The following is a 27,193-nucleotide window of genomic DNA, read 5'->3' as shown; positions in this document are numbered from 1 at the left end:
TCTTTCTTTTTCTTTCTTTCTTTCTTTCTTTCTTTCTTTCTTCTTTTCTTTGTTTTCTTCCTTTCTCCTTCCCTCCCTCCCTCCCTTCCCCATCTCCAAGCCTTCTCTATATACCCCAGTTTGTAAATGGCTAAAGTGTGGCTCTCAAGGCAGAGCAAACCCATTCCAGATGTGGTCACATCAGCAGAGGGTGCCATGGGGGTGTTAGCATCTTCCATATGAACACATTGCTTTCTACAGAGGATGCTGAGAAGCACATTATTTGTAACCATGCCACATTGCTAGCTCATATTGAGATTTCAATAAGATAACAATCCTCCAATTAAGACTCTGCAATATACCTGACAGAGGAAGATTTGTTTATCAAATTTGTGAATAACACATCACAAAGGAGAGACAGATTATGAAATTATAATAGCATAATTTTTTTCTTAAATGAGATGTTAGCATGACTCGCTTTTAGCAAGCCCAAGGTAGCTTCCAGAGATCACGGATTATTTTCTGAGTGTTTATGAACCATTGAGTTAATCTCCTGCACATTTTTTTCCTGGAGATTCATATGATGTTTACCTGTCCACTGTTCCTGAATCCACTGTCATTTATAATTTTACTTTTTTTAAAAAGTGTGATATTTTTCCAGACTCTCTGATTTTTCAGTATTTCTTGACTATTATTTACCCAGAATGGTACCAGGATCATATTTTCAAATGGTTTCAGTGTTCTGGAAAGTTAATTTTGTTGAATCTAGTGTCAGATTTGTTTTAAACGTATCAAAATCATCATCATCATCATAATGATAGCTAATATTTATTTTTTCTGTGTCAGATAATATGCTGTACTTGCAGCGTGTCGTTTCATCTACCCAAGTCTATGGCATACATACTCTTGACATATCTGTATTATAGAAGGGCAAAGGAGAGGGGAGATTACCATTGGCATAAGGTTATTACTACATGGTGGAGCTGGCACTTCATCCTTGATCTAAGTGACCCGGAATCACCACCTGATGTGATCTCTTACTGTCAGATCCCCATCTCAGGTTTTAATTCTTTCTCAATTCAGCTGGCCGTCCCTCAACTACGAACAGCGTGACAGAAAAGAGGGTACCAAGAGAGCCGAGAAGAAGTCCTCTGTAACTGATAAATATCCTGCTGCGTTTCCCAAGGAGGACTGCACTGCGCTTTTTATTCTTCCTCCTTCCTTTCTTTTCCTTTTTTCTTTTTCTGCAGGCTTCAGCTCCTTCTGGGTCTTTGTGTCACCTGGCACCTTTGTTACAGGCTCCTGCGCCTCTTTTGTCCTCTTTTTCTGCCAGGTGTCCCGCCTGCTATCCTTTGTACCTTTTTTTCAAACCTGAGCTCCTTGGAGAGTTGTTTGTGCAGCCACATTCGTTTCTTTCGATGCTGCCGCCCTTTCCTTCTTCATCAGGATCATTCGTTTGGCACTGTCAAAACACTGAAGCTGCCACCTTTCCTTTTTATCACCCAGCTCTTCATATTGTTCTTTTCTACTGATTTCAATGATCCTGATCCTCCAGGATCAGTGTCCGGCCGTGCCCAGTGTTCTGTTTTTATTATGAATTCCTAAGATTAGCATCACTTTCTTTCAAGATTCCCATTATATTAATTCAATCTTTCCTGTATTCTTTCAACAAGCATTTATTGAATGCCTATTATGCACCTGTCTATTTCACCAGGTTTATACCTTGTTGGCACAATGCCCAGCACAGTGGGTATTCAATAAATATTTCTTGAAAAAAGTGAAAGTTAGTTAGACTTGAGCCCAGAGTGACAGAGTCCCCTTATTGATTTTTCCCCAAACTTCTGGGCGATCAAACTGTTTGTAAGGCAATTAAAAAGTAGGTCAAGAACACTGTTTCAGCAGGACTAGCCTTCCTACCAGTGTCTGGAGAGCTGAAGTTGTCCACCCCGGCTGGAACTGGCTCCTGTGCCTGATGCATGGTTGATACTTTGGATCAGGAAAGAGCACCCATTTTCTGTGTACCACAGATAATATGCTGTACTTGCAGCAATCACTTAATCTACCCAATGAATCGGCTGAATTGAGAAAGAACTAAAACCTGAGATAGGGGATACGACAGTAAGAAATCACCTGTCTCCTTCTTCCTGGTGTCCTCACTCAGTTTCTGTGCACAACATGTCCCACTCTCCATTGAGTGGATTCTGTATTACAGCTCTGCTGCCAGCCTACTGACAGCCACCTTCTCCAGCACGCCAATCCACCAAAAGTGGCTCCTTCCAACCCTGTGGCCACAAGCCCCAGGGATAATGGTCACAGCATGTTGTGGTGTTAGATTTTTGTGCTACTTAAATTTATGGTGATCCAGGGCATGCAGGTAATCAATCACGCGATTCTTTCATTGTTGCTTCTGCCCTCCTCTTCTCCAACACTTTCTTTGAAAGGTGACCCTGCTCCATCCCCTCTACCAACATTCTTCCTGTGTCACATCGTCATCCCCTATGGTGGGTGTGTTCTTCACCCTTCCCTTCACACTTCAGTCAGTTAGGTTTCTTCCATTCTTAAATGTGTAACCTTTGCAATCAACCTGCATTCTTTTCTTTGTAAATCCCAACCCCTGGCAGCAATTATGTCCTAAAGGAAAGTCCCCTGGCAACGTCAAACAGAATGTTTCCTCTATCATCCAATATATTCCTGTGTTTACATGCCCTGGCCAGGACACTTCCTGACTTCTGGGTCTACACCCAGTGCATTCAGCCACTGGTGCTCCTTGTTTCTGGCTGCACCCAGCTCCTTGGTTCTGGCCACACCTAGCTCCTAGTGGGTCCCTTAGTGGGCTGCATTCTCCCAGGCTTCCCAGGCTTTAACACACGCAACCCTCTCTTCTCCCCCCACTACTTTTTGCCCATTTTTCTTAGCCAGCGTCCACTCTGCCTTGGAGCTTTGCTTCATGGTGGAAGCGTCTCTGAGCTCTCTCTCCCCGAGGTGAGCTAGGCATCCCTAGTGTCTGCTCCCACAGGAACAACTCTATGCGAGTGTCACTTGGGTCCCCACCTCTCTGCACTCTGGTTGCTTATTCTCTTACCTGGCTTCCCTGCTATGCTCTGTGTCCCTGAATACATTGGGGGTACACCTGCCTTTCTGAAAGTCTGGCAGGTTTCCCAGTGTGTACTGAGAAAACAATAAGCATTGCCAGAAGTGCGAAACATGATTTCAAGGGGGAGAATGGCGAATGTACAACTCTCCATCAAAACTGAACTCCCAAACACAGCGAAAAGCACAAACTCTCAGACAAACAGCTATTAAGGACATAGAGTCCAAATTCACCCGGAACAAAAGACCCGTCTGTAACCATTATTTATCACTCAGCAAACACTCTCTTTGTATTCCATTGTCAGTGTTCCACAGACCACGTCTGCCTTTGGGCAGAGGGGAGAGAGAGAAAGGGTGAGAGAAATGAATAGAAATGAGAGTATGAGTTTCGCTTTATTTATTTATTTTACATATAAATCAACTAATCTGTTTAACATTCATATTAAAGTTGTAATCACCTTTGCACACATTAAAATACAAACTAGCACAAGTAATGGGCCTTAAGAACAACATTACAATAGCTATTAACATATAACAGCTACCTTATCAACGTACAACATCCCTATAAAATAATAACTGCATCCAGGATTGATTTGCGGGAAATTCATTCTCCCAGAGCACTGAAGCCTGACTTGAAGTCTGGGGAAGGTGAGAATCTGGTTGTTCTTTGGCTGGCGCAGAGAGGTGGCTCTTGGGGAGTGAAGGGAACCAGATGTGGAGACAGAGGCTTGAGCTTTCATTGTGGCTCTATTACCCACTAGAGAGATGACCTGGGGAAAATGTCTACACCTCACTGAGACTCAGTTTCCTTGTCTGAATAGAAATAAGGGTATTTCCATCATAGCATTTTTGTGAAAAACTAAATGAAGTCCTAGAAAACTACCTGGCCTTTGTAGCAGGTGCTTAAGAAATGTCAGCATCTTTTCATGACAGCCAGGTGCTCTTAGAGGGAGCAGGGGCTGGACCAGAAGGATGCCACTGAGAACATAATATTGTATCTTTCCCGTTAATTCATTTACTCACTTATTAAATGATTGTTGAGCACTGTCAGAGATGATACGTAAAATTTTAAAACATTAGAGTTTCTCTCCTTGTGGGACTTACCATTGAGTTGGGAAAATATCAAGTAAAGAGCAAGCTGGACAAGACTGAACATATGAAAGGACAGAATATATACATTATATCAGCGAAGAAGGAAGGATGGGGTGATTTTGAGTGAGAAACAGGAAATCACTGCATGAAGAGGTAATATTTGTGCCAAGCCTTGAAATACGAAGCATATTTCAGTAAATGATGAGGAAAAGGATATTTTAGGCTGAGAAAACAGCATAAGCAAGGATACAAAGGCATGGCATATCCAGGGAACAGCAAATATTCTTTTTCTGGTAGAAGCTTGGAGAGCAGAGAGGCATGGAGAGGAAGATGGTGCTGGAAAGATAGTTGGTGCCAGATAGAATGAATTAATAGAACAAATGCAAGCATATACAGATTGTAGGGGACCTTCAATGCTGGGTGAGGATGGAGGTGTCAGATACCACGTGAGGGTGTTGGGGCTTTGTTTTACAGGCAAAGGGCAGCCAGTGGGCTTGCTGAGAAGGGGAGGAGTAAATTCTGTACCCTATGAAGATACAAGGAGTAATGGAAGACAGTGGTGAAGGGCGACTCTGGGAAAAATTGAGGAACTTGACAAGGTGCTATAATAGTTGTGGAGAACACGAGTAGGGCAATGGAAAAGAAAATGGAAAGGTGATATAGATACATGTGAAAGGCAATAGAGATTAAAATGTGTCATGAAAAGAGAACTAATTGGATATGGGAGATAAGAAAGAGGCTGGTGACTTGGCTTCCACACGAGGTGTTGGGAATATAGGGTGCCCTTTACAGAGATTAGGAACCCAATCGGGGGAAAATAGTGATTTAGTTTCCAGAATGTTGTATTAAAGGTGATCCTGGGCTACACAGGAGTGCATCATCAGTGAGGAAACTGAATGACTCTAAGTATATTTTCATTGTTACTCTCAGAATTAGCCACCAGAATGGGTGCTAGGAGTGTAAACTTGAAAAGTACCAAGATTCAGTAAGGACACAATAAAGTAATTTTGAGATGACTTAGAAATGTTGATCCTCAGTACTTAGCAATGCGAGATGGTGTACTTAGATCTCTTTACCATGGACTGTCATTCATCCAATTTAAATTGCGACAAGGTACTATTCTTACATGATAGGCCTGAAAACCTTGACACTGAGTTCTAGATACTTGAAGCCTAACACCACAAATGTACCTCTCCAGACAACCTGTCACATGAATTTTTAGACAAAAGGAGGAAAGCATGGCCCATTGGGCCACAGCAAGTCCTTCTTATTTTTGCAAGCCATTCTATTTTATTTGTTGTTAGTGTTCAGCCCAGGACCTAGGCAGGCTACAGATGTTACTGCTGATGGCTGCAGGGGCCAGTATTACGTGATTTCTTACGAGACCCTGGAGAAGGAGGGCTGCTGGCCATTGGGCCCGCGGAGAGCACATTCCTAATCACCGTTATCCTGTAGGAAAATTCTCAGGGGGTGTTATATGTGCTCTAACTTAGGATTCCAGGCAGAAGACAGCCCGGTACCTTCCTAAGTCACTGAGGAAGAGCTACACAACACACTGTCCCTGTCTCACTGAAATGAGATCTGTCAATCCGCCACTACTACCCGACTCTATGAAGCAAAGGCAAGGAGGTATTTCTTCATCTGAGAAAACATCTCGCCTTTTATGGCACTGTTGAAACCACACATCTGGCTGTCTGAGGAGGTCTCAGCCACATAGGCTTGGGGGGCTTTTATCAGTGCACCCTTCTCCTTGGAGTAGGCTCCTGATCTTGGTGCCTGGGGAACTGGGGAAGGCCTCAGTTTCTACCCCAGAGGGCCTCTCTCCAAGCTGCCTCCCAGCCCTGGGCCTTGGGTTTCCGTTGACAGTGCCTGGAGGAGCCATCTGAGCTTCTGCACCACACACTCCCTTGCTTGGGGGCTCTGCCGGGATGACAGCCTTTAAACACCTCATTAATATTCAAATCTATTCAAGTCATTTCAATTTGAATTCTATGCATATTATCTGATAGAACAAATGCAAATATATACAAATTCATCCATATGAAGAAATAAATAGGGGAAGCTCTGCATAATGGGATTATAATCATTCTCAGGCTTGTCTCTTCCTTTTAATTCCCCAGAGCCCAGAGCTCTGGAGCCAGCCTAGACGCTCCCACCTGGAACTGTTTAACAGTAAGCAAACCTTTCCTGGACACAGCTTCTTCAAGGACTGAACATTCGAGAATCCTATTTAAAGATGTTACCATTGTCCACCGATTGCGCCTCTCTCTGGGCTTGTGACGTAGAGTTGCAGGAGATTTGTAAGGTGGGTGTGGGTGTGGGGTTGGCCTCAGACACCCATCTGTAGACTCAGGGGCTGGCCCCAGCCTGGGCACATTGGTTTTCAGGCCTAACAGCCTCAAGCCCTCTATGGAGTCTTGATGCATCTGATGGGAAGACGGTGGGGAGGGGACTAAGCTCCCCAATTTCTCAAATCTTCTCAAACCTGAGGGAGACTTCATAAAGCCTTTAAAATACATTAACTGAACCTCAACGCCTGGGCAAAGCTGAGTGGCATCTCATATTATCATCGAAACTCTCCTTTGCAGCGGGACTGAGTGGCATCTAATATTATCATTGTATCTCTCCTTTGCAGCAAGACACGCAAGCTGACCCTGGAGCTGCCGCTTCTCCTTTACTTCCACGCACTGTTTCTACCCATTCCCCCAGCTCAAAGCCTCCAAGCATGACTCTTTTCTAGCCAGATCCTCAGCCAGATGCCAGAAACATAATGCTATATGGAGGCAAGGAAGGAAAAATCAAAGTTCAGGCAGTGAACCTCCTACCCTACAGCAAATCAAACATAGACAAACGTAGGACCCAGTCATCCTTTCTTTCACGCTGTTGTTGTTGCTCAACTGTATTTCATTTCAATTACTCCAAAGACAGGAGGAGGCCACGGTGTTAAAGGAGAGTCCTCACACTCTAGACTAATGAAGCCAAAGTAAATTGCTATTAAGAAACATTTAGTGAGGTTTAAATACAGCATCGAATAGATGCGCCCCCTAATCTCCCCCCATGGGACCCAGTGATAGTTGCATCTAGTAGTGACTCCATTGATTAGGTAAGCATGATTTGTGCCAAGGCATAGTATACTATAATAACCATTTCATACTAAGCACCTATTATTTGGTAATCCCAAAGTACTTTATAGATACACATGGAAGAAGGTCATTTTCTCTAACATTTTCCCTATCTACAGAAAGGGAGGCTGAGACACAGATTTCTCACACTGAGGTAGGATAGCAATGCCTATGTTTTCTTCTGAAAGGGAAGGCTCATCTAACTTCTGTCTTTGGTCCTTGTGGTAGACAGAATAATGGCCCCCAGATACCCATGTCCTAATCCCTTTACAGGGCAAAAGAGATTTTGTAGATGTGATTAAGTTGAGGTCTTGAGAAAGGGAAATTTTCCTAAATTATCCTTTGTGGTCTGATATAATCACATGGTTCCTTATGAGACAGAAGCAGGAGGATCAGAGTCGGTAGCAGGTGAGGTGAGGATGGAAGGGAGAGGTTGGAGTGAAGGGAGGAAGGGGCCATGAGCCAAGGAGTTCAGGTGCTCTGCCTCGGCCAGGAAATCGATCTCCCCTGTAACCTCCAGAAAGAAACAGCCCTGCAGCACCTGGACTCCAGCCCGTGAGACCCACTCTAGACCTCTGACCTCCAGAAACTAAGATAGTACATTTGTGTTGTTTTAAGCCACTATGTCTGTGGTAACATGTTAGCAGCAGTAATGGGAAACAAAGATACTCCATACATAGCCTTTCTCAACTGAGGTTCCTCCTCTGAACCACAGAATCCCGAGAATAATGTGATTAACTGTTTTAACTCCTTCCAAGAATAGTACATATCTAGTATCATTTTAGATGCAGAGGAGATAATTTAATTCATTGCATACAATGGATGCCTTTTATGGCATTAGAGGTTCATTCTCCCCATGAGCCCCATTGGGAAAACTTGCATGGCCAGAAAGCCACATGGCACCTTGCCCTGAAAAGAGACTGAGGATGCCCACCAGAACTATTCTGACCTTTGGCGCCAGCTCAGTCCATCTGGAGACACTGACCCAGAGGACCGCAGGTATCTCACCTCTGAAGAGTGCCCTTCATAGAGTTTCAAAGCCCTCACAAAAAGGTGTTCTCTCCGGAGATTCACAACAACTTCATGAATCAAGGAGGAGGGAAAACCTCCTTCCGTCTTCCACACCAGGGGCATGCCCAGCGCCATGCACCAGGCAAGCGACAGAGCCTGTAGCCTCCTGGCCTCTGGTCTACGGCTTCTGTCACGTGCTTGGAGGATGAGGAATTGTGATGAGTGCTCTAGGCCTTCAGGAAGGTCATCTTTGACTGACAGGGGGTGGACGACACTTTATGGCAGACACAGTGCAGGGGGTTCACGGCCAATGGACCCAGTAAGAGGTTGCCCTGGGAAAAGCTTCCAGGCCATTCTCACTGGCTGCTGCCAGGCGCTAAGTCCTTACTATAATGGAGCTATTATGTTCTTTTTGTTATGCCTCATTTAGAAGAGAGGGCCTCAGTCAAGAGCAGTTTTTCTCCTAGCCTCTGTACAGAGATGCTTGTGCCATAATTAGAATCAACCATCACTTTTTACCAAGAACTTTGTCCAAGCTCCCTGCACGAAATGCTCTCCTGACTGTCAATGAGGTACTCACCCCACCAAGCTCCATGTGAGCACAAAGGAAGTGCCCCCAGGAGCCTCCTCTGTAAAGAACCCTCTAAGCACACACACTCTTTGGGGGCAGGAACCCAGGAAGGAGACGAGATGGAGGAGGGAGATGGAAGAACCCTGGGATGCTTGGAGTTGAATTTCTGGTTTTTCATTTTAACTTTCCCACCCACTACCCGTGTAACCTTAGAGAGGCCACTTAAAAGAATCTGGTCTCGTTTTCCCTACTTTTTAAAGGGAGGCTAAGAGTTGATTCAGGGAGGACGACCATAATTAATGTGAAAGTGTTTTGAAACTGTAAAGTACTATATAAATGCAAGGAAGGATTAAATTATTATCACCTTTTCCCTAAGGAGGACTTGGTACTCATAGGTACTCTAGTTGTAAAAGGCAATAATAATGATAAATAGAGCACATTCTCTGATAAAACACTTTCATGGGTTGGCAAGTGAAATGCTGGGCGCAGAAAGGTAGAGTTGTCCAGAATTCCTCACACATTATGCTCTTTTCCCTGTAAGAAATGCTGGTTGTGTCTGACTTTGTGCCAAAGTCCAACGAAGCCACTGCACAGTGAATGGAGGTGAGCAGGAACCAGCCCTGGCCGGGAAGCTCACAATATGGAAGGGAAGGCCAACCAGAAACAATTCACATTGATACATTGTAGTAAGAGCCACCAGAGGCTTCCAGAAGGGGGCTGTGGAAGAAGGGAGGAAAGGCATTTAAATTAGATGGTGGGGAGGGAGGTCAAGGAAACTTCTACTAGAGGCAAAAGGAGCTGAGTCCTTAGGGTAGAAGTGATCTGGACTAACTTCGAGGAGAGGAGATGGCCACTCTAGAGGGACAGGACATACGAAGAAGCAGAACACATTTGGACAACGTCAGTGGCTCCGTGTGGCTGAAGAGCCATATGAGAGGTGGGGAGACTTCCATTTGGAGAACCTTCGTCCTGAAGGTGCTGGGTTGCTGTCAAAGGAACATACACCCATGAGAAGATAGCGAATGCTGTGCAAAGCTGGTGATTTCGTTATCGCCATGGCTGAGCTACTGACATATTTCAGTGACGGATGGAAACTTCAAAACCTTCTTGAGTATAAGGCATGTGCCTTCATGACCCTGACTGGATCAGAAAGAGTTAAAGCTGTTGTTTCTGGACCCTATATAGCCTTGTGATCTCCTGAAGCCTCAAATGTGTGTCTCGCACACACATCACTTAGCATTTCTGTTTCTCTGTCTCTCCCTTTTGGCCTGTACGTCTACCACCTGTGCCTCTCCCCCTTCCTCTGCCATCACTCCAGTACGCAGCCATCTGGGGAAGCACGCGGGGTGTACACAGCATCTACTGTGGGTTGAGGGGAACTTAAAATCTGTGGCTGGCTCCCCCCAAACCCCTCTTGGTTGCTGGGTTCATCAGCTCATGCATTTGGTTTCCCATTGGTGATTTGGGTTGACGAAAGAGGCCCAGATGCCTAGTGATGAGAACATTCTTTTTAATGAATTGAAAAATAAAATGACAGTAAGCAGCTAGCAGACCCCAGTTCGCAATGAAGTGAATATCAATATTTGTGGTCGTATTGACCTTGAAGATTTTTTTAAAAAAACAGACCAAGAATTCTCGGGGTGCATTATTATATACATTCTGAATCTCTTCACTGTACAGAGCAGAAAATCTATCCTTTATGGACAAGAGCACCTCTGGTGTACAGCACTGACTTTAAAATAAACTTTCTAAAGCGTAGGTAGAAGAAAATCTATGGCTACTCTTAGAAACATTCTTCCCTGTCAACATAGATTATGACATTGCTTTCCTGGGTTCCACTGGGATGGGAAAGGGATGAAACCCATGCCGAAAGGAAGAGCTCTTGATTTCTTTCCAGCTAGGAGAGGAAGGCAATGATGTCAGTGATAGATTGGGAAAGCTGCTGTGTTCCACAGCATAGGTATGACCTTATCGTAGGTTTGGTTTCCTATGCTCAGGACAGATACTGATTCCTGATGTAACATGAAAACATGAGAGACAGCTCCCATGAGTCACCTTAAATTCTCTGATTAGAAAGCAACTTTCAACTCCCTTGTGGACTTATTATCAGTGTCTACATGGCGGTGAAAACGAGGGGGCACCGTAAGGCAAGCAAGACTCAGCCTTGATGGCCTGTGCTCAAAGTTGAGCAGGCCTCAAGAGCAGCTGGTGGGCTCCGTATAACACAGGCTGCTGGGTCAAAGCCCGTCTGATGTAGAAGGTCTGGGCTAGGGACCGAAAATGGGGATTTCTAACAATCTCCACGTTGACCTGCAGACCACACTTGGAGAACCACTGTGATAGAGAATCTATGAACTCAAATAACCCAGGAACCGTAGAAAGGCCCAATACTTCCTTGGTATGTGAGATAATTACCTGTCAGGAACACGTAAAGGGAATCCATACCTAGAATGAGGGGGATATACTGACCCACAAAGATTCCTTTTCCATTACAATTGTGAGTGAGCAAATCTAGCAGGGTCTATAGCATGCATAAAGTCAACAAGTAACAGGACTAAGACAATTTAACTAAAAAATACAACAGGCTATGTGTTTTCAAACCTTTCTTGGCATGAATACAGTGGTATGGATCTTAGAATATCTGTTGATAGTAAGAGTGAAAGGCAGGTTTCCTGTTATTTCCACAAACAGGAGAGGTAAATGTTCAGATATTCTGGTCAGTGTGTCTTGATTCTGACCAGTTCCAGTATTCAGTTGTTTTCACCTGTAAAGTATGGATTTTTCTCTGTGAAAACCTCTGCTCTAATCTGATGAAGATAACACCCAAAGCAAAGCTCATGTCCAGAGAAAGGAGCATCAGTGTGGATTTGGAGCCCTGGCATCAGCTGCCAAAGCTCTGTTGATATGATGGCGTGTCCCACTGAGGGACTCAGACTGCAGAGTAAAAGGAAGGCATTTGAAGTATTCTATGTGGAGGTCTATCTGCCTTGCGTTCCTCCGCTCTATTGCTCTGATTCCATCTAAAGGAGCTTTGAAAACTTCAAAGAACTTTCATGTTTGGCTAGTTTATCATAAGTGTCTCTCTTAAACCAATATCACAACTTTAAGCATGGCCTGGGTAGATATGCGCCATCTTCTGAAATGATGTCTGACACGAGGTAAGTTGTACCAGCCGAGGCCAAAGTGAAAAGATTCATAGGCTCTACGGCACTCAGGCACTCCTACATTCTAAGAGTCTTTTTCATTTCTCCCTAATGACCATTATTAATTATTTCAGAAACACATAGTCTCCTGATATTTTTACTATTCTAGACTTGACAAAAAAGGAGGGTTTTGAAGTCCTGGAATGCCTTTTAGAATGCAGAGTAGCTCCATTCTTCCAGCACACAGCTACCATGAGGCTAAACTCTCCCTAAGCAGGGTGGGATTTATTTATTTATTTTTTAATCTACTGATGGGAAGTTAGGTGGTGATGAATTCTTTCAAGAAATCAGCATTTGGCTTTCAAAATGTTAAGCTACACTGGAAGTGGGTTGTGGAGGCAGAGAGCAGCCGCTAGCCATGGAGGCAAGCTTCTCAAATTCTTACTCAGCTTTTGTATTGGGGAAGAGGTTTTCTTCTACTTGTATTAGCTCTTCTTCCCAAATCCTACAAGCTATGAAGGAGGGGACCCACTGGCCAGGGCAGGGCTTTCTGTGGCTTGCTGATAGTCACACAGCTGTCAAGGCACCAGTATTTCTGAAATCCTTCCTGAAGAATTTCAGAAAATAGAATTTCAGAAATATTGGTGCCTCAACAGTCGTGTCAAGGGCACAGCTGGGCACAGGCCTGGGGGTGGCTCCTGAATGGAGTGGCAGCAAGGGCTTTAAGGCATCTGCACACCGGTGTTTGATTGGTAGGTCTGTGACTCTCCAGTCGGATGACCTTTAGGCAAGTTACCAAATCTAAGCCTCAGTAGTTTTCATCAGCAAATGGGTCTAACGATCCCTGCTTTATTAGATTGCTATAAGGATGTAATAAGGGAATGCAGGCAAAGCTCAGTAGAAGGCCTGGCTATAGGCCTGGATATAGACCCCGTGGCTGGTCCCAATTCAGCAATCACAAGGCTTTGAGGGTAGAGAAACATGCTGAGATCAGCATGCTGAGACCATTCCAGGTTTTGATTCTCTTTTTTTCCTCACCACTCCTCTCCCTCCCCAGTTCAGCTTTCTATTAAGGGATCCCAAAACACTAACGAAGCTGTTGGTGAAAGTAGAAAGGGAACAAGTGGCCAAATCAAGGAGTCAGGGGGCAGCAGGGTCAAGGTCACACACCTTGTTGGTATAACATCTTTTAATTGGAGGACCTCAGTCCCTATTATTTTCAGTAAATTTCCAAACTATGCGGCTCCACTTTTCCTCTTCAACCCACGTAGCATCAACCCCACAGTTTGAAATAAGGTTTTGCAAAACTTATGCAAAAAGTTTTCTTTTCTACAAGAGATGCTCCAGAAGTCACCTGCCACTTGCTAGTAGAACTATCAGTAAAATGAAGACAGCAATCCTGCCTTCAGTCCGAGTCCACTGCCCGGAAAGACAGACACTGTGGGGACAAAGGGAGCAGTGGCAGCTCACCCTGCTGCAGAGAGAGCTGCAAAAGACCAAGGGACTCTGATGGTGAGTCAGGTGAGGGAAGCTGCTCATGTCTGAGCACACAGCGTAGAAAATCCCTCCAGCAAACAAAACCGAATGACAGGCCAAAGGCAGCTTTACCAACCAATCATGCTGCGCAGACAAGGCAAGGGAGTGGATGGTTCCAATGGTGGCCGCACCTTTCCTTCATTCTGTTCCCGCTGTCTTAGTTCATGCTGCCTATGGACCAGCTTTGGGATTTCACTCACATCTCATTATAATTATCAAGCGGCAAAAAGGGTGGGCCACCATCCCCTTGGAGGGATTCCAGGGTTCCCCCGGGGTCCCTCCTGCAGCATGAAGGCCATTGTTTCCAAGGCCTGTCGCCAGGATCCTGTTATCTTGCCTGGATGTTCAAACAGCCGTGGCTCGTGGTGGTTTTTTTTTCTAACGGTGTGGTTGGAAATTAGTAATTCTGTCCAGAGGTGAAAACAGAGTAGCACCTCCACAGCCTGCCCAGGAGATCAGGAATAATGAAGCCTCATTTTAGCATCTGTTTGCTTTGCTTTTTCAGCATTCACAGGGAATGGCAGCAGAAATATTGGCTCCCTGACCATGGAAGGGTGGAGTCACTCCTTGTGGAAGGGAAGACAGCTGGAGCCGGGCAGTGGGCACAGGCCTGGAGGCGGCTCTAGGAGAGGTAGGGGCTCCGGGCTGGCGGCCCCCAAGCTGGGGGAGGCTCACCTTCACACACAGGGACGCACGTCATCCCTGCGGCAGGGAAACCCACAAGGTGGGCTGAGCTTCCTCATCCCTCTCTTTGCAGCTCTCTCAAGCTCCTCTGAGCATTTTCAATTGTACTCCCTTAGGGGCTGCCACCCTTCATCGGGATCCCCCACAAAACTCCACCCTCACATCCTGCAGAATCAGGAGAGAGGAACCCGCCTCCTGAGAGAGCTGCAGCCATCTGAAACGCTGCCCTCACCACCCAGAGGCCAGGAGGAGAGGCCACCCACCCCTCCCCTCCCTTCCCAGCCCCCCGCGGCCACTAGGCTTCCCCTTCGCAGTCCTAAGGGGCCTCCTAGCTCGGCTCGCTCTGGGCGGGCTCAGGGCTTTGCAAGCGCTGCTGCTGCCACCATCAGGCTGACTGAAGCACTGCAGCCTTCGCTTGGCGTCAGGGCGCAAAACACTTCCCCAGCTCCTGGCACCAGCTCCGAAAGAACAGCTCCTCTGTGCCCCCGCCATTGCCCCTCACTCAGGTGCAGCTTCCTATGTAAGAAAAAGGCTTCCGAGCCCACCTCGCTGAAGAAACGGAACTCTCTGTGAATGTGGGGTGGACCGCAGCGTTCTCCAGCGAGGCGAAGGAAAGTGCAGGTCCTAGGATACAGGGAACGCAGCCACTGGGGGATTAATGGTGGTTTTGCTTTCTTTGCCACAAGGTCAGTGATGCAGGGAAGGGAGCGAGTCACTCCTCCTGCCACACCCTGATGGACATGCTAAGCTTCCTGTGCGATGAACCAACAGGGCCCCAGTGTTACTCTGAAACTGTCATTGCTCCCAGCATTGCCAAGGGTGACAGGTGGACTGTCACACTGCACCAGAGCCGAGTCACCTGTGACATTTGCAGGTGACTGACAGAAATGGGCACTGACATGCATTAAAGAACAGAAGGACGCGATGGTTTCTTGTTGAAGCTGAGCAGTGGGTGGCTTGTCAGAGGACGTTTCTCTTGGCAGTGTCTCTGGTGACCCAATGGGCATTCGAAGGCCTTTCAAAAAGGAACAACTTCCTACTGGGCACGCCCACACTTCACATAGTCGGGTTCATCTTCTGCCTCCTGCGAGGGGGATGGGGGGGCTCTCAGCATCTCTGCATGTGCTGATGTTACAAGCACTGCTAGCTTCTCCTCTCATTACCCTTAGTTTCATTCCAATATTTCCACACTTATTCACAGCCTTCTCTGTGCCCAGTAGTGTGCTAGACACCAAGGGTGATAAAAGACATGGATTTTAATCAATCAATTAAGAGAGCAAAGTCCCTGCCTTTGCTTCCTTTCTTTTTATTTTATTTTATTTTATTTTTGTCAGAACAGCCACAGAAGGAGCTACCCAAGCGTTATGTCCTTGATTACTCCTCAGCCCAATAGGCTGGCCTATTATTTCCTCCAGAAACTTTGTACCCCAAGGTAAATCTGAATGCTAGAAAAATAAAGAAACTGCCTCAGAAAGAGTCTGGAAAAAAAAATCGTGCTACAATGCTGCATCCTTATTCAAACGTCAGATCTGGGATTCAGTTCCATGATTTTCCTAGGAAACTCCCTAAAATCCTTTTCTATGCCTAGACACTGGGGATTGCCACCAATTATGAGACTATGACTTGTCTTATGATACTACAGATTAGGATAGTCTCCTGCACATTTTAGTGTTGATGTGGAACAGCTGGATCTACCAGCACCTGGAGGAGCATCAAGGCACATGAAGAAGTGAACCAGACTGAAAATGACTTTAGTCAAGCAAAGTAACCTCCCCCGGGATATGACAGCAATAATATCCACTTCTCATTACTTCTGCTTATGAAATGAGGTAGTGCTTGTGAAAGCCACTCTGCAACTTGTGAAGCTTTATACAAATGCTAGTTATCCTCACCATCATCATCATAAGAACATAATTATTGTCACAACTACCCACACCATCAACAACCAAAAGAATTTGCCAGGCACCTACAAAAAAACTTGCTGGCAAGGAGCAAATAGAACGCATCACCTACCCCCTAGAAATGTGTCATCTAAAATAAATAGATTGTTGCTAAGAGATAATATTCAGAGAATCTTAGAGTTGGAGAGATTTTGGACGTCATCTAGTCTACTCTCTAACCCATTTCTTAGGAATTGACTCCCACATTCCTGGTGGCCTCAATTCCACTGTGAATCAGAACACTCTCAGCAATGTGAGACTGTTCAATGGGCCAGCCTTAGACACAAGACTTACATATCCGCTGTCATGGAAATAACACTGTCTGTTTCTTGCAGAACAACTGGGATTTTGCTTTACCATTGAGCTTGTCCTGCTAGCCTCCACCAGTTCCTGAAGAGAACAGGCCAAAGTGTGGAACACACAGGTAGATTTGATGACATTCTCTACTCTTAAAGGGTACTCAGTGGCAGAGCCTTGTAAAACATTTCCAACGTCTTCTGAGTAGAATCATTTAACTTGTAACCTTGGTTTCCCTAAAGCAGGTATAACTTAGCTTCCTCTTGAGAACAAGAAAGACATCATCAGCACAATGCCCCTAGGTTTCTGTGCTCACCTCTTCCAGTGCTGTTTCCCCTCCTGGTGAGCACTCATCTTCAACGTTAGGCTGCCTCTGTCTCTGACTAGCCTTCCAGGGGACCCACAAACCAGCAAATCCCATTCCTCAATGCACTCCGTCTGCGCAAGTCCAGTGTGCAACCAGCAGTCCTGCCTCTGTGTGTTTCATGATCTTTTTTCTTCTCTTCCACATTCTTTAGCTAACGCATCACTCTGGCATTCATCTGCCTACTATCCTTCTCTGTCTCTTCTCTGGAATGTAGACCAACCACTAAGGTCAGTCCCCCCATACTTACTTTCTTGCTCACTTCACCCACCAGCTATAAAGATGGTAAAGTATATTTCCATTCAATTCCACGTTTTTTAGCCCCATGTGAAACACAAGAAATACCGAGAAGTAAAAATAGCATGTTGATCCCTAAACCCATGATACAGAGGGGACCACAGACCCATAGGCTACTAGCAATGTTTCTCAAGTGTTTATGTAATTCTCTCAATTCATCCTCAAAATACGTGTAATGGTTCTCATGGCCATGCACAAGTTGACCCTTCCCTTCCCAAGCTTCCTCTCCCACCTCCCTAACACAATAGCACTCTAGCCACTCACATTGCCCATGGTTTCTGAACACATCACATTCTATTCTGCCTTCATGCATTTGCATACACTGTAAGGTATGTAAGAGACTGGAAATCTCTTTTCATGCTTCATTTAGAGAACTCTTGAGCATCCTATAATGTCAAGCACGATGTCACCTCCTCTGTGCAACCTTTTCTGATGCTTTGCTGATCCACCTGTTCTTAACTCTGAGCCCATCATATTGTAACCTTAATTGAAGTGTCTGCTCCCCAACCAGACTAAGAGCTCTGGGGCAGAAATATGATCTTCATTATCTTTGCATCAAAAGCCTAGCATAGTGCCTACCCCATAGGAGGCCCACCGTGTGTGCTGGCTGAGTGGCCAAGGGCTGAACCTAGCGTCATAAAATGGTATTTGATCACAAAGGAAGGAGCAGTAAATTTCACCCACTGAGACACCAGACTATGTGGAGCCCCTGCAGAAAAATGTGGAATAGTGACAGTAATGTTTGTTTGTTATTGCTGCAACTCTTGGCATCAGATTTCACATTCCAGTTGTCCAGGCATAAGTTTGAAAGAATTTGAACTTGTAACAATCATCCAGCGAATACAGGCCAAGTGAGCAGACCATCTAGATAATTCAGCATGATATGCACACATCCTTCCTGATACTGACATACATAGGCCATCCATTGCAGTTTTAGTTTCAATTATAAAACAAAAACAAAAACAAAAACAAAACAAACAAACAAACAAAAAAACCCGGCCTCGGATAAATCTACTTTGCTTTTCCTATGAAGGCAACTGAAAAGTAGAGTGAGAGCATCCCTTCCACTTGAGGAAAGTGGTTGATTTGTTGTAAGTTCTGGAGACATCACACTGATTTAACATTAAGCAGTGTGTGTGTGTGTGTGTGTGTGTGTGTGTGTGTGTGTGTGTGTGTGTGTATGTGTGTGTGTGTGATTAGTAGGGAGTCAGTAGGGCATGGGAAGGTTTCCAGATGCCAGGATAAACCTGTGCAGGGGATGCAGGCAGGGGTCTACGTTTGACTGCTCCCTTTGTGGTTATGTCCAAGGAGGAGAAGGATGACTTCCACTTTCCACCCTTCGCGCCCCAACGGAACAGCTCTGGACAGAGCAGATTCACCCATGCTGGCCACTATTTCCATGGCCTTAACTTGTTACCAAGTATGCCAAGGAATAGCTGACATTTATTTAATGTTCACAGTGGTGTTGACTGTGTACTCACTAAAACATTGTATGCTTACGGAAGACATTTGTTTCCAAGCAGCTTATGCTAAATTGCAGTGATATAAAGGAAACACTTATCCAATATTGACATTTACCAACTTCTAGAAGTATACAGCCAGAATACTCATTTTTACCACTGGGAAAGGAGAAAAAGAATTAAAAAGCATAATGGTCCTAGTTCCTTCAGTGGGCTAGAGGCTACAAGTGAATGAAAGTTAATGTGCAGTGCGGAGGATGGGGGAGTTCAAGGTGGAGAAGGTCCTCCACCTTCTTGTGACACTTTGTTCTGTGGCACAGTGTGCTTTCTGAGAGGACTGAAGCCCTTCCATGCTTCATGATAAAGCTTTGGCAGATGGGAGGACATAGCATCCCTTCCCGGCTGCGAGAGATGTATTCTGATGATCTATAAGGTATCTGTATTCTTATTTGACATGCATTTCTAACTGGGTAAATTCTGGCTTTCTCTTGGGAAAAGAAAATGGCATGCAATGATGTACAGAACAGTGCTGTGTCTCGATGCAGCTGATTCTCACATCATTCCTCTAACTGGAAATAAAATCCCGCTCTACTTGGAATACAGGATGAAGCAATTACAACCTGGGCACAATATACTGGCTGGCTTTGCTGCTGACTCCCTTTTGAATAGCTGTGATGAGATATGAAATCCAAGGGAACAGTTAGTCCCCAGAACAGCAGCTCCCACCAACCCTGCTCCAAGGATGCTGGGGTGTCCGCTGGCCTTGAGGCAAGACTGGAGCTCCAATCACTGCTGCAAGCACCACCATTAAAGTCAGGATCACTGCGGTGGGGAGTTCAAGTGTGCATTCCAGTATTCTCATGATCTTACAGACCCTCTCCGCTGATGAATATGAACACCCCTCTTCCCAGGCACAGGACAAGTTCAGTGCCTCTTTATTTCTTGATAACCCCAATAAAAAAACTGCTTGCACTGTTTTTTCAACTAAAGGTCATCTCAGCATCTTACAAGGATAAGGAGTGTAGCTTCAAAATAGTGCCTATGCCCTTCTAGCCCCCTCACCCCCTGCATCGATAGCAAGACCCTAAAACCAGTGCTTTGGGCCCTCCCCCTCACTTCTCCATTATGGGCAATTTTCTTTTCCTCGGCCATGTTTCCAAAACAGTTTATCTTTTTATCTCCTTGGAAGAAAAGTACTCCACAAATCAAAGGTATCATTAGTATTGTTATTATTTTGCTATTGAAATCTCTTCAATTCACTCTGGATTATTCATGTGCTTTTTTGGGTCTGCAATATAATGCTGCCTAAGTCACCCCCACTGGGCGGAACAAAATGGAAAAATTGCATCTTCAGGCCTAATCTCCTGCTCCACCCCATCTCCTGCTGGCCCTGGCTTCCACCAACACAGGCACACATCAGGCAGGGCTGCTCCTTGGTACCATGCCTAGCTTGCTGCTGCCTGTTCCAAGCCAAATCCTCCTCTGTACACCCAAGGAGGAGGGGCATGATATCTTTTTAGAGCCATGTGAAGGCCTTGACCCCACCCCTTCCAGTGCTCCCCTAGGGAGTTTCTTTTCCATTGTCAATAGGTCTGGCTGGACTCCTTACTGGGACACAGACATGCAACCACCCCCATACCCAACAGTCATGTCCCAGTTCTCCCACCCGAATGTTTGTTAAAGAAGTGGTCCCACACCCTTGGCTGCTGGTGCATTGACCTTCCAGGACAAAAGAACTGATTCTTCTTCCTCTAGACAAGACGTCATCCCATCCCACTTGGGGTGCTGGTAGGAGGAAGAAACGCACATTACTTCCCTCCTCTTTTGTTTTATGACATTTCTGGGTAAGGATAAGTGTTTCCAAAGTTGCTGTTTACTCCCTACTTCGTTTCCTGATTCCTTCTCTGCCTCTGCTCCTTATGATCCCTCCATTCTTTAGGCCACCTCTGATGTATTCAGGCTGTCTTCTGATGCCTCCCCAACACCGCCCCTCCCAAGGGAACTCCTTGCTAGTTCAAGCCACTTGCAGTGGCTCCTCCCCTTTCATGCTTCTTGTCATCCCCATGGCTCTCTTCACCCTGGCCGGCTCCCTCCACTCACTCTGTTTTACCCTTCTGCCTACTAGACACTCTTCTATTCCCTAGGAGATTCATATCACCATGACCCTCTGCCCTCTGACAGCCACTGACAGTCCCTTTTGGTGTTTACAGCCAGGCAGGAGAGCCACTGGGATGCTTAGATTCTTCGCAGTAGGGAGATGGTGCTTCAAATGCTTCCTTAGCTCAGAGATGCCATTAATAGGTAAATGCAAGTTTTCACTTTACCCCAGTGCAGGACAGTGTGCATGGGAAGCCAAGAGATCTGGGTTCAGCAGAATTAGAACCTTCAGAACTGCAAAATCCCAAGGCAGGACAGGATGCTCTTGGAATGGGAAAGAGGACACCTTTCTTAAGAACAAGTGTCTGCAGTAGAAGGCGCCAAGTTCTTACCACTGCATCTCCCCTGTCTCAGAAGTGGAGATCAGAGATCCCCCCGGAGACAGGAAGTCATCAGTCCTCTAGGACCTTATTCCCTCCAAGCTACCTAAGATGTGCATGTGCAGCCTGAATGGGATGGGGCTTGAAAATTAAGGAGGGTACAGAAGGAAACAGTTGCGGGTGAACTGAAATGATAAAAGGAAAAATATATAGCAAGTTCTAAGTTTATGGATGACAAGAGAATTGATTATTTTTCCCCCAGGGGCAGAACATGCCTTTTCTCAGCAGGAGGCAAATTGTGCTGTGACATTATCCCTCTCTGAACAATGCACGACCATCCTGACAGCTGAGGGAAGAGGCATCCCCAGCAAGGGACAAGCTCACAAGCAGTACACACTGGCGGCTCTCCATCCCCTTGTTGGGAGCCAGGCCCAGGGACGCTGGCAGGAGTGGAATCGGGGGGAATGTTATTTAGCCTTACTACTGCCACCTTAAGAAAGATAAATAAATACTTAATTTCAATCTACATGAAAAGCCCAAACTTTCAAAGAATAGGGACCTAGAATATTACTGATATTAATTATACATTGATTTCTGCTCTCTCTCTCTCTCTCTCTCTCTCTAAAGGGTTATGAAAAGAAGCATAGGTAAATAAATATTTGACAAATTAGGAAGAAAAGGATGGCTGGAGTGGACTTTAAGAGTTTACCTGTATCTTGAGAGCTCTGCTTGGAGCACCCTTTCTGCACAGGGATGAATATACAGGGTACACGGAGCTTGGGAATCGTGTTCCCAGAAACTCTGAAGAGAGCCACACAGATTCCTACTGTGAGAGGTGTTGTATAGCAGATGGCCATGCCGTTGGAGTGCCAGGTAAGGCCCTAAAAAGAACCCTGGACATTTGTTTTCTCTAAGGGAAAGGCCATCTCCTGAGTCTCTTCGCATTTCCTGGAAGAAGCATCCCAGCATGCAGGAGGCAGAGGTCAAGCAGGTGGCTCTGTGAGGGTGCCAGGTGGGGGTGTAACCTCAGACCTCAGTCAGGGGATCACAGTGGAAGCCACTTAGAGCCATGTGGTCTAGACCACCCATGACCTGTGAGAAGTGGCTGCATTCTATCCAATACATTGATGTATGCGTGACACTGGGTAGAAGTGGGGCACAGAACATGAGCTAAGCATATATGTGAAGACGGTCGAATAGAATCCTCTGGGGAATTCATAATGCTCAGAACAACATCCACATAAACAAATGTCCACAGATCAATGCAAAAGATAACCATATCACATTGCAGTGAAGTCCATAAAACACCTTCCCACTTGATGGTTCGATCTCTTAATTCCTGTAGTCAGAAGCTGTCTATTCAAGAAACACACAATGTCCAGGGATGCAGGGTATCTGACCAGCCATGTCCCACTTGGGTCTCCTAATCTTTTTTTAGACCTGTTTTCCAGCCTCTGGACCAGGTATCTACCATTTGGTAGGGTGGACAGTGATGGCCAAACTCAGAACACTCCAGGAGCACAAGGCGTTAGAAGTGCATGATGCTATGGTTTCTTCCTAGCGCTCTCAGGACTCAGGGTAGATAAAACAAGAGCATTTAACTTCCGTGGGTAAATATTTAAAGACTGACATGAAGCAGTAAAGAAACGGCTCCAGACCAAGAAAGAAATAAGCACAACAGAAGATGTACTCTGTAATGATTCAGACAGCCAGGGAAGTACTTAGACACCTAGAGCCTTCTTATGCCAACCTAGATAAGTATCACGGATCAAGCTTCTAAATACACAAAACACTGATTAAAACATGCACTGGTCCCATGCAAATGTGAGTTTGTGTGTTTGTTGGGGGTTGGTTGGAAGATTCTCTCCTTCTCTCAGGGATTCTATATAAAAACTTCCTGAGTGAACTGGTAAGAAGCAAAGAAGAAAGGGAGTGAGTGTGTGTGTGTGTGTGTGTGTGTGTGTGTGTGTGTGCGTGCGCTCATAAGCAAGCACACACACATCCAAGAAAGAGGGTAATCTTACAAAATGGTAATATAACTGAACCTGTCTCTATACCAGTGTTCTGAGATAGTTCTTATTCATTCAGCCTGAAAACTCTGGGGAAGGCAATTTATCTTCCTGCTGCTGTAGGGAGCCCTGGTGAGAAGCACAAACCATATGAATACATGAGTGTGTGTATGCATGTGTGTGTACATATCATTATACACAGACATAAGTATGCACATACAAATATGAAGAAGGGGCCTCTTTGCTTTCATCAGGAAGGCCAGAAGCAAAGTTTGAACTGCACAGATAAGGAGAAAATCTGCAGTGACCACAAGTATCAGTGGAAGAGCAGAAGAAGGAAGCCAGGTTTTTGCTTACATTTGGCTTCTCCCCGACAGGGGAAGAACAGGAGACATGCTGTTTGCTTGCAAAGCCAGCCACCCATGGCGGTGCTTTGCTTTCTCGAAAACTTTTACCCTTCATTTAATCAACAGATGGATGTGCTCTGTTGTGGATTTTTTCTGAGTCTTGTGCCTCTAAGAGCTGCGTTGGCTGGCACAAATGCAGCCTCAGATGGCAGAGGTGCATTGGCATTCCAAAACAGTGGGAAGGAACCCATGTACTTGCCCCTTCAAACTCAATTCCACAGGTGACTTTTGATGCCTTTGGCTAAATAGGCACTCACAATCCCTCTCCCGAATTTCTCTCTCCTTCTTCCACCACTACCAGCCCCAGGGCTCCCAGTGGCAGGGAGCCTAGAGGTGGCAAAGTTATTTCTGGAGAGTCCACCCGCTTCTCTGCCCCTGCTAGGCTGCAGAAAGCAAACAATCAGCACCCGGGGCGAAATTTCATTTTATACCCTGAAATTCAGTGCTGTGTAGGATTCAGAATTCAACCTAATTTAGGGAACTGGATGACATTCAATGAAACTCTTTACAAGCTTTTCCCAACCACTGCAAATTACCCCCCACAATACATTCTGTAATTGCAACTCCTTTTTCAACTGTGCAAGCCACACACATTATTCGCTTTTGAATACACTTGTGCAAGTCAGACCCTATTCAAGCTGAAATATCCACCTAAACCAAGCTCTCCCTCCCTGCCATCTCCTTCTCCGGCCTGGGTCTGAAGGAGAGGAGGTGCCCACAAGTTCAGAGTGGCATAAACACAGAGATACTTCCTAATTAACATACCAGAAGCATAAAGGACTCATTTGCATTGGAGAGTTTGAGCTGGATATTGACAAGTGAGAGGAGAAAGTCATTCCCCTCCCCTCCCATGCCCCTTCTTTCCAAAGGAAAATAAACAGTACCATTCTGTTGCATTTGCAAAGGCAAAGAGGCAATGCCAGGGCATCTCAGCCAGGCACCGAGAGGCGCATCCATCAGTCCGAGTTCCCGAAGCCTGCCCACATTCCTGCCCACAGCCTCCCTCGCCCTGACAACCCAGCCGACTTTTTTTGCAACTCCAGCAGCGCAGGGGTCCTACCTTGACTGAAAAGGAAGAAGCAGACGAAGAGCAGATCGAGCTGGGAAGGTTTCATTCCTTAGCGCAGCGAAGGAAAGCCGGCGGGGTAACTTGGGTGTGCAGTTAGTTTCTCTTCCTTGGCGGCTCGCGGTGCTCAGCCTCCGCCGGTCCTCTCGGGTTCGCGCCTACCATCTGTCCATCCGTGGGTCTCTCCGGGTGGCTTCGCTCTCTTTGTGCCTCTGGGTATCTGCAGCCAGCTGACACAAACTGCCTGTTTTTAGCCGCCCCGGGAAGCAGGGATTGTCAGCAATGTCCCCACGCGGAGCAGATCCATTCTCTGGCTCTTGGCATCCCAGGCACACGGCTTCCTCAGGCGGGCTCCTCCCACAGTGAGCGAGCGAGCTAGTGACGAGTGACAGAAGGACTCCTTTCACTGAAGCTGAGGCGAGGGGAGAGGGAGGGAAGACAGGTCATAATTAAAGAGGAAACACTTGGAAAAAGGAGATCTATGTAAAACGAAAAGTGAGGGGAAAGGCTGTGTTCTTTCTTTTCCCTAAATGGGGAAAAATCCAGCTTTTGTCACCATTATTGACCAAAAGCCATCTTGAGCTTGGAGCGGAGCTGTGACTTTTTGTCCACACGATGTCCTGTTTAACAGTGAAGTTAAGGATGACTGTGTGCATGCATGTGCAGGAAAACATGCATGCCTTCCCTTTGCACAGGAACTGGAAACTGGGCTGAAAGGGAACTAGGAAGGGGTGTGTGTGTGTGCATCTTTCCCTAGGAAGGACTTGGCCAATGTGTGCAGCGGGAGGCTCGGAGTTGGAGCAGAGATGCTTTGCATTTTTGAGAGTTTCCTGTGGGTGGGTGGGTGGGTGGGGGGGGGTTAGGTAATAAGACCTGAACATTTGGATCTTGGTTTGCTTTGCACTGCTCCTGGAAGACAAAATGCAGGAGCTACAGGGAAGGCAAGTAGGTTTGTGACACACACCCGTTTATTATTATTATCCTGGTTTGTGCATTTCCTAAGGAGGACAGGGGAGCAGCCCCTCTTTGCATCAAGAGCCTCTCTTCTAATGAGCGCTTCATCACTCTGAGCCTGTCTTTTCTCCAAGAGGTGCTGTGAATCCAATTGCGAAGGAGAGGCCAAGGTCATAGGCAACTGTCTCCTAAGGACCTTCAAGTCTTTTACCTGTCATGAAATTCACTCTTCACCCTCAAATCAAACTCAATTTCCTCCAGGATATCAACATGAATTTATCTGGGTCTATTTACTTAATAGACATTTAGGCATGCTTGGTATAAGCAGGCCATGGAGGGAAGAAAAATCATAGGCACAGACCATGTCTTCAGAAGCTTATAATCTAGTGTACAAGCAGAGTATACACACAAGATACAAACTCTAAGGACATAGCAAAGCAACATAGAAAAATATTCAGCATTATGCAGTGTGAGACGGGTAGGTAAAGAGAGAGGAGAGGAAAATGAAAGATGCTCCCCTGACATGTGCCATTCAGCATTCAATTCTAAAATCAGTCATTACTGTCTTCAGTCCCTGGACCTTGGGGAGGTCTTTTGGGAAACTGTTGGCCTTTCCTCCTTCAGTAGCACACCTTTCGAGGACTTTGCCGACTACAAGGCACATTTCAATTCCAAGTCATCATGTGAATGTTAACTTTAAAAAATTATCCCTTGATATTTGTGAACAAGAAAGAAAGAAGCAGGGGCTTATAGAAGTGTGCTAGTAGGAGCTGACACCTGGTAGTTGACATCAAAGATCTACAAATGAGTAGGTGTCTGCTTTGTTGACTTTTCTATTCTTCACTTAATAGTTTATTTAACTGCGTCCCTTAGAGGCTGTTAAACGCATCAAAGGGAAATTTGTAAACAAGCTTTGGGGAGAGAAAAAGAAATGCTGAGCTGCAGAAAGTAGGTGGAGGCAAAAGAGGCAACCCATTAGCTAAATTAACAAACAAGGTACCAAAGCAGTGTCAGCTCAGCCTGGGTCCATTAGCCTGGTATAACAGATCATGCAACAAATGGAAGAGGCAAATCAGAAACACACAGGAGATGAAGAATAATTTTAAATAATATATGTCAAACAACACATTAAGACTGAAAATAGCGCTAGGTATAGCGCTGTCACCTTTGTAGTAGCTTTCCATTAAGCCTATGGGGTTGTTGGGGAGAAATTTCAGATGTCTGCGTGTCATTATGGCAGTGAATAAGATAAAGATTAACTTGCAGATTCTTTATCAAATGTAGCAACATTTGATGTTTTAACTAAAGATTTACCCTTTAAGCTGCTGTTTGATTTTGAGTGCTAATTCCTTATGGCCCAGGGCCCAGAGTTGCTTAATTCAGTCCCCAAGGGAACTGTTACAAAACCAGGGTCACAAGGCTAGTGAAGTGTGCAATACACACTCATCAGGTATACGTACAGGCGTGTGCACTCCCACACTCGCATTCACTCTTGAAAAGAACGAGGGGGGCATCCAGGTTGGAAGGATCTTGATTCGCTCTGCCATTGGTCCCCTAAACTGGCCTCATGGCCCCCTTACTGGCTCCAGGCACCCCCCTCACCCCTACCACCCAGCCAGCTGGACCTGTTCCCCTCTCCATTCCCCTCCACTCCCTCCCTGCAACCTCCGGTCTCCGGCAGGAAAAAAAAAAAA

General features: G+C 45.7%; 1 protein-coding gene across 7 annotated transcripts in view; it reads right to left on the bottom strand.

Annotated features, from left to right (window-relative positions):
* KIRREL3 (kirre like nephrin family adhesion molecule 3) overlaps positions 1–27,193 on the bottom strand; it is a 563,974-nt gene that overhangs the window by 536,188 nt on the left and 593 nt on the right. For 5 of the 7 annotated variants that reach the window (XM_037736196.1, XM_037736201.1, XM_037736200.1 and 2 more), the window contains exon 2: positions 24,540–24,957. In XM_037736196.1, coding sequence (XP_037592124.1) covers positions 24,540–24,594 — 55 coding nt within the window. In that variant the 5' untranslated portion in view covers positions 24,595–24,957. Of the gene's footprint in view, positions 1–24,539; positions 25,317–27,193 lie in introns of those variants that run through there. The other 2 variants (XM_037736199.1, XM_037736203.1) reach the window with 2 other exon arrangements.

Source organism: Cebus imitator, unplaced genomic scaffold (assembly GCF_001604975.1).
Source record: "Cebus imitator isolate Cc_AM_T3 unplaced genomic scaffold, Cebus_imitator-1.0 Scaffold0, whole genome shotgun sequence".
Taxonomy (NCBI): domain Eukaryota; kingdom Metazoa; phylum Chordata; class Mammalia; order Primates; family Cebidae; genus Cebus; species Cebus imitator.
Note: the sequence above shows the minus strand (reverse complement) of the source record. Positions and strands in the feature narration are given on the sequence as shown.